The sequence below is a fragment of the Argopecten irradians genome, chromosome 7, assembly GCF_041381155.1.
Source record: "Argopecten irradians isolate NY chromosome 7, Ai_NY, whole genome shotgun sequence".
Classification (NCBI taxonomy): Eukaryota; Metazoa; Mollusca; class Bivalvia; order Pectinida; family Pectinidae; genus Argopecten; species Argopecten irradians.
Window position 1 is genome coordinate 27,234,155 of NC_091140.1, and position 8,452 is coordinate 27,242,606.

General features: G+C 31.8%; 1 protein-coding gene across 1 annotated transcript; it reads left to right on the forward strand.

Annotated features, from left to right (window-relative positions):
- Positions 1-5: 5 nt before the first annotated feature.
- Positions 6-8,057, forward strand: LOC138328013 (zeta-sarcoglycan-like). Its single transcript, XM_069274576.1, has 8 exons — positions 6-140; positions 1,743-1,929; positions 2,218-2,322; positions 2,547-2,634; positions 3,206-3,325; positions 3,632-3,704; positions 3,891-4,014; positions 4,804-8,057. Exons 2-8 carry the CDS (start codon positions 1,750-1,752, stop codon positions 4,972-4,974), a joined length of 861 nt encoding a protein of 286 aa, XP_069130677.1. The 5' UTR covers positions 6-140; positions 1,743-1,749; the 3' UTR covers positions 4,975-8,057.
- The last annotated feature ends 395 nt before the right edge of the window (positions 8,058-8,452 follow it).

Here is an 8,452-nt window from a genome sequence, read left to right on the forward strand (position 1 = left end):
GAAATCAGTTATTATTCCGAACACACTAAAAAAAGTGAAATGAAACTGAAGTTTGGAAAGTTTTAGATTTCTTGTGATGTTGTGAATATAGTGGCTTTTAGGAGCAAGTGACTTTGATCAATTAACTCTCTACAAACAAGGTAATTATTGTGCAACTAAATCAAAACACACGTTTTACATTAATCGAGCAAACGTTGCCATTGGTCAGTTGATCTGATGACTGCAGAAAGTTTCAGAACTTCTGACTGTGTGATGAACTTGCATTAACTTTAGTTCAGATTGGTTTTGCATACATAATCGTGTATTATGGCTATAGTGTAGCTTAATACAAATTTATTTATTTAACTTTGTATACATGATTCATATTACTTCAAGGTAAGTAAGACGACACTGAGCACTAGGCCTAATTGTCAGTTGGATGTAGTACCATAGTTAACCCAATAAACACATAACAGTTACTTCCCCCCAAATATTGCAAGTCTGTTACTTAATTAATTTATGGTCAACATTACTCAGCATTGTGGAGATCCATGTAATTTAATGACTAGAGGCTCAGTTTACAAGTCTAAAACCATGACTTTTGACGTTGAATATTTTAATTTATTAAGTATTTATCCAAATCTTAAAGAGACAATTCACTCAGGCTAATTCTTTTACATAACCAAGAAGCAAAATATAGCATAAATGTATTGTTCTACATTTCTTATGAAACATATAACGTAAAACGTTGACAAATTCCACGACATTGTTAAGTATTTTAATTAATATCGTTGAAATATCAAATCGTTGATCAATACGATTAAGCAGGTACAATATGGACGCTGTACCCATACCCGAGCCAAAGTCACGCACGTTAAACAAATGAATTAAATAATCACTGAGAAGGCGATAAAATGATTTTTAGGCAAGACAATTCACCTAATAAGGTAAACACACTACTGTCAGAGCGATTTGAGCAGTTCTAGACAAAAGCTGCATTACTCTACGAGCAAGGGACAGGGTTCGGCATACAAGAAGTTTGACCACAGTGTGTAATGGCGGACAGCGAGCGAGTTTTGAACATCTACACACATGTCACAACCATGGGCTTTTCAGGCATATTACAGTAAAACCGATTGATCTAATTCCATTAGAACTATTTTTTTCCGATATATGTACAAATTTTAATGTTCTCTTAGACTGAATTGAAACTTAAGCAAACGTGTTTAAAGAAGTTAAAGATACATAATTTAACTGAAACGGCTTTTAAGTTTTAGAATGTATTACACTGTAAATGAGTTTGATAACTTTGTAGAGTCCCAAAAGTGAATTCCTAACTTAACCGTTAATTATCATCACTTCCATATTCCTTAATAATTTTAGATAGGTAATTAGATTTAATTTTCATAACCCAGGTTGTCTTCTGTTTCCTGGCATTTCCTTAATTACTATATGCAGTAGTTGATAACAGCAAGAGGCATATAATGACATGCCAGGTTTGTTGGTAGAGGAAAGCAGGAGTACCAGGAGAAAAGCCATCGACGAGCGGTTAGTTACTGGAAATAACCCCACATGGGATTCACACTTGCTATCTCAGAGGTGGAGGGCTTGTGGTAATGTGTTTATACATCTTAACCACTTGACCATTGTGGCATCGCTACAATACAGATTGTTCTAATATTCTAATTGTTATTGATAAACTGTTATTTTTTGTTTCATATGTATTAACTATTGTAAATTAATTTGAATCATTCATATTGTAGGACAGTCATGGGTCGTGGAAAATTAGGAAATGGAGAAGTTGTGTCGGAGCCAGAATACCACCAACCAGTGGGAATCTATGGGTGGAGGAAGCGGTGCCTCTATAGCTTTATCCTGTTTCTGATGATCATCACAGTTATCAATTTAGCACTCCTTATATGGATCCTAAGAGTGCTCAACTTCTCAGTGGTAAGAAATATTTTTTCTCAATGGTAAGAAAAATTAAACCTTATACTATTTTTGACATAGAAAATAAATATTTTCCGAAATCAAGACATGCACAGCAGCATATTCACACTAACTTTGAGTTATATTTTACTCATTCACACCAAAATGAACTAATCCGGCCTTTGAACTAGAATTTGAAGAATGTAAATGCATCTCCAGAGGTAAATGTCTAGAATTCAGAAATTAAATGAAAATTGATTAAGTTTTAATAATTAATTACTTAAGTTTTAACTACATTGATGGTTTCAGGATGGTATGGGAAAGATGAGAATTACAGAAGATGGAATCTTGATGGAGGGTGAAGCTGAATTTGTTAAACCACTTTACACATCAAACATACAGGCACAACTAAAGGTAACTTTTAAATGTTACACGTCACAGCAAATAATTTAATGCATTTATGTATAACAGTCAAACTTTTTGTGATGCCAAGTAGTCATAAAAAAAAGAGTTATGTCTGTAATTTAATGATTTCAAAAATAACATCAACCTGAATTCATTTATGATTTGTTTACCTTTGTTTGTTTATGTTAAATTTGATTGAACTTTTAATAATGCACTGTTTGTATCGTATGCAGGATAAACCACTCTTTGTTGAATCAAGCCGGGACATTGTCATGCATGCAAGGGACGGTGAAAATAATATTGGGAGCACCATAGCATTAGGTAAGATTATAAAATGATAATATTCAACTGAATAGATAGCAAGTTATATTTAATTGTGGAAAAGGGTCAACAAATGTTTAAAAGTGCAGTATACACAGTAATATACATGTGAATCTTATAAAGATGTAGCAAACTAATGTGCATATAGTAAGAGTAATTTCCCCTTGATCACTCATTTCAGTACTTTGATATGATTGCCTTTGTAGACTTATGTCATGGCGCAGTGTCCGTCAATATTTCTTTTACTAGTCATAGAGTTCTGCATTGAATGTAACCAAATTTGGCCAGACACATACTTGGGGGAAGGAGAACAGAGTTTGTATAAATTGCAGCTATTTAGAATTATTTAGGGTTATTAGCTTTTTGTTTTGGCATGTGAAGATAAAGTTCTCAGAGCTATGGTGACACTCCCACTGAAAAGTATTCCATTAAAGCTTGATTTAGATATTTTAATAGACAGTACGCTGGAAATGATAATTAGGATTCTTCAATAGACAAGATTTGTTTAGGTGTGTGATCTTTCCATGTAATCTTGTTTACACAAAGATTAACCAGCTGTATTGTTTTACAGGAAACAGAACATTAGAGGCCCAATGTGATAATTTTGAAGTTAAGGATCAGGATGGAAACACAAGGTTCAAGGTCAACAACCGAGAAGTTAGCATGGAAGTTGATGAAGTTAGATATACAGGTAATGTGTAATTGAACTTAAACTCATGTGGTAACTCATGTGGTCTGTAATCTAACTAGGTGGGACAGCTCAACAGGTCATTACTTATGAACCGTGACTCGAATACTCACAAAAGGTTGCATTCATATGTAAGTTTAGAAGATTGTATTTTTTATATTCTTTTTATATGTTTTGAGATCATAACCATTTTACATATTATCATTATACAATTCAAGACATAGATCATCATAGTGATTAAGTGAAGCAGAATTATTTAAGTCAGATTTGATTAGATTGTCTTACATCTTATCTTTCATTTCCTTGTAGGATCCTCTAAGCTTGTGTTTGAGGGATCTGTAGCCACTCCAACATTAAGAAGTCCTCCGTCGGATCCTCTCAAGTAAGTTCTACAGAATTAGGGAAGTTTTCAACTCACTCATCACTCTAAGATATGTATACTGTATCTCTAACAGATCAATTGAAAATATAGCAAGTTGTGTGGACATCATTGGCAGTTATTGCAGTCTACGTATACTATGGTGTTAGACCCAAAAAAATATTATATGTTCTTGTATGAATTTAACAGGATTGAGTCGCTGGGAACATCTATACGGGTACATGGAGAGACCGGTGTTAATCTCAAGGCTCCAGCTGGCAGCATGCTGATTAAAAGTTCCGACGACATCATGTTAGAATCAACAGATAACTCCGTAAGTTGTTCTAACTTTGGCTGGATACTTGGAAAATGACTGTGAATAATGAAATATTGCAGTAAAGAAATTTAATATTTTGTATTCCATCTTTGCATTTGACAGAATTACCTCCCTTTCGGGTAGGTATCCATTGTGATGTAATTTTGTGAGTGCAACTCGTGCTGTTTCCTCTGAAAAGTATGATGTTACCCTCTGAAACACATGATGTCACAATCTATACCTACCCACAAGGGCAGATAACTGTAAAATGCAAATATGAAATAGCTAATGTAATACTTGTAATGTTTATGGTATAGATACATGTTATTTTAGTCTTAGGCATGGTTCTTTTTCCAGATCTATATACAGTTGTGTGATCTATATTTTATATCATAATTTCAGATTTATATACAGTCTTTTGATGTGTATCTTACTTAATACTTTCAGATCTATATACAGTTGTGTGATGTGTATCTTACTTTATACTTTCAGATCAATATACAGTCTTGTGATGTATATATTACTTAATACTTTCAGATCAATATACAGTCATGTGATGTGAATCTTACTTTATAATTTCAGATCAACATACAGTCATGTGTTGTGAATCTTACTTTATAATTTCAGATCTATATACAGTCGTGTAATGTGTATCTTACTTTATAATTTCAGATCTATATACAGTCGTGTAATGTGAATCTTACTTTATAATTTCAGATCTATATACAGTCGTGTAATGTATATCTTACTTTATAATTTCAGATCTATATACAGTCATATGATGTGAATCTTACTTCATATTTTCAGATCTATATACAGTCACGAGATGTTTACCTGAAGGGTACAAAAGTAAGTGTACCAAGCGTGGGGCGTCCCTACACTGGTAGTGTGTACCAGCTGTGTATGTGTATGAGTGGACGTCTTTATCTGTCCGACCCGAGCGACGACTGCCAGGCCACAGACTCCATATGTCAGTAGTCATGGCTACAGTGGCCCTGACAATGATATTCACACAGTGAAAGTACAAAATTACTTAAAAAGCAACAAATTCAAGTATATGTCTTCCTTTGTATGTTTTGCAACGTGGAGCAAAATTAAATTATCACATCCAGGGTCCTGGTTATAAATCAAGCTACCTGGTATTCATTTACATCATCTTTTACCTCCTAAAAATGCACTGGTCTTTTAGGAGAGGGTAAGCTTTTAATAGTACCATCATACAGGGTTCTGATAATATTCAAAACTATGTGCAATCGTGTCTCGACTAAGGTAAATCTGTTGTAGTAAAAATGTTGGTTTGACAAATTTTGGTATGATGAAGATTTTTGTGCTTAACCGATTACAAATTTTACTCATTATGAAGCATTTAAATCTGTTTTAACAAAGTCACCTAAAGTTGAGTATAATTTATAATGATATTAGTTATTTCTACAGACTATTGTATAGCTGTAATTTCAAGGAGAATTAGGATAGATTTCTCTTGTGGTAGATTATAAAGTCATCGATACTGCTGTTGGTAGTATTGTTTTAGTTATATGAGTAATGGTTGGATGCTATATTTTTCCACCATCAGTTACACCAATACTCAGTCAAACCTGTACAGAGAATCAGAAATCTCACAATGTCGTATTATAGTTATATATATAACAGTTGGTCATCTTATGGCCATAGCATAGAAGAAATTTAGTTGAAAACTTCAATGCTCATGATTTTTTAACAATTTTGAAAGAATCATTCCAAGAAGGTAAAGTCTAGGTAGTAAATCAAGGAATATGTTTGAATAAATTATGAGCAGAAATATATTATTGTGTGCAAGGAATATGTACCATATGTATTCCTTTGTACAAAATCTAAACACTTATGAGAACAAAACACTACCCCTAGAACAAATATCAATATTATTTCAGCTAAACATTGCCGAGAAATTTTGGTAAACATGCCAGTTTTTCAATATTGAAAACAAAAAAATGAATTTAATCATATTGCTATAGGGATAAAAAGAAAAATTATTTGTTGTATCTATGATTATTCAGAGCCAGTTTACATGATATTGATATGATTACCGACTTGATATTGATATAGTTTACCATAGATATAAAATGTACTCGATAGATTATGTTTCCGCATTATATTCTGGAAATATGTTTTACAAGCGATTGTATCAGGAAAAAGAAATGAAAGAATGAACAATTAGCGGTATTATATAAATAGTTATAATATTGTGTCAAGTGTACAATGTACTTGGCAAGACAATGGCAATAAAATATATGTTTTTTATAGCGAGGAAATTTGTAGTATATATGTAACTATTTAGGAAGGTTTTTTTTTTCATCTAGAGCTATAACAGTACATAACTAGTTTGTTTATAATGATTACTGATAGGTATGTAATGAATGTGTGTACATGTGTGAAAATATTAAAATTGTGTTATGCCATGTATATATTATTTTAGATCTAGTCCTTGCTTTTATTGTTAGTGTTATTTGTATATATTGTCTGTATTTATAATACTGTGACCAAAGATTTACATGTTTATAACCATATCATTGCCTCATCTTTTACCCTTTCAACTTTTATCTTTTTTCACCTTTAATTGGTTTTTTTTAGAAATCAATGTGTTTTATTGACTTTTAAGTTTTCTTTCTTTTTTCTGCATTTTGATTAACAAATAAGCATTGTGTTTAAAATACTTTGTTCTTCAATACATAAATTTTTTATTATATTTACCCTGGTAACTATGGGGTTTTTATTGAATGATATGTACAGTAATCATATCCTGATAGGTTAGGTAGTATATAATCCTGTCAAATGTAGAAATATATATTTCATTTTCCGAAAAGTTTTCTATTTAATAACTTGTTTAAAATAAAATGTAGACCTTGTTAAGATCCATTATTATATTAGGATAAGTTTATTAGTGCTACAACCTGTTTTAGTATACAGATTATACTGGCACATACTCCTGTCCACACAAACTGAGATAGTGTATCATACACATTTCAACAAAGCTGATTCTGTAGTTTCACAATAAACCTTTCCTCCTTACCTTTTGATTTTTTTCATTTTCTAGGTTTCTTTTGAAAAATTAAATTTTGAAATATAGCAATTACTATTGAAGTGACAAATATACTTGTAACTTAAAACAAATGATCGTGTTTTTTTTTTGTAATCATTCATTGATTTTTATTGATACTGTGTAAACATTTTATAGGGAGAATAGAAATGTATAGATTAAAAGAAGACTTGATATGCACATACAGCAGTGATAGAACTTGCACAGTTGATATTCAGCTAACTACAAAAGATGCAATGCTAGTTAATATGATATTTTGATGCAGGTATACATTTTCCAACATTTACCGGTAAATATATTTAGTTATAACTTCATAATTAACAGTAGAGTATGAAATGGGATCCTTTAATTATTATCATGTACATCATGCATGTAGGTGACATTGAATCATATAAAGTTTACAATTTTATACATTTGTATATTAACCATAAAGGGAAGTAACTCTTGGCTGAAGATGTTCTTGGATCTGTCCTGGTTCTTGCAATACATGTATAAACCGGTACTTGGTTTTACGTGTTAACTGTGTATTTTGTTTTTAGACATTCATCTTTTTTCTTGTTTTTGTACATATAGGGCAATATATTGTGTAATTACCCCATGTGTAACAACAAAAAATTTAAAAGTATGAAATATTACATTTGAAAGCTTTTACAAATAAATTCAAATTCAAAGTGTCTCAGTGCTAAGGCAGGGTATTAACAGGTATGATTCTCATGACATTTCATCATCATTTTTATTCTACTCATTTGTTATTTTTTTAATGTGGAAGATACCACTGTCTTCCAGGAGAAAATGAGTAAGGAATTGATGCCAGATATACATGTAGGCATCAGATCTTCAATTTTACATATATTATGGTCACTGGAATTCAGATGAAGTGCCTTGTGTTGTGTCTATTGTGCCAAAATTTATTGTCCCCAATTCAGTTTACATGGATATGGATCATGAAGTTATATACCTGTAAATTAAAACTATAGTTTTGATGTTACTTGTGTGCAAAGTTTTATCATTTATTCATTATATGTACCTGTAATATAAGGATGGAGGTATGTACACAGTGGTTGGAGCTTCTGGTATATTCTATATGACATCTAATATTAATATATAACTGACATTTATAAAATATCATGTACAACGAAACGAACCATTGAGGTGTATAGGAAGTCCAGTACTTATACTTTTGGAACGTATCTATATATATCTAGTGATACAGAAGTCTGTAGTTCTAAGTAGTGTAGGCATAGGGACCTGATAATGGCCATATCCACCAGCACAGGGACCTGAATGTGACTTACAAATATGTAATTATTAAAGATGCTCCACCGCTGACAGAGCATAAATGATATTCATCATTTGAACAACAATTGTTTAATCATGTATATA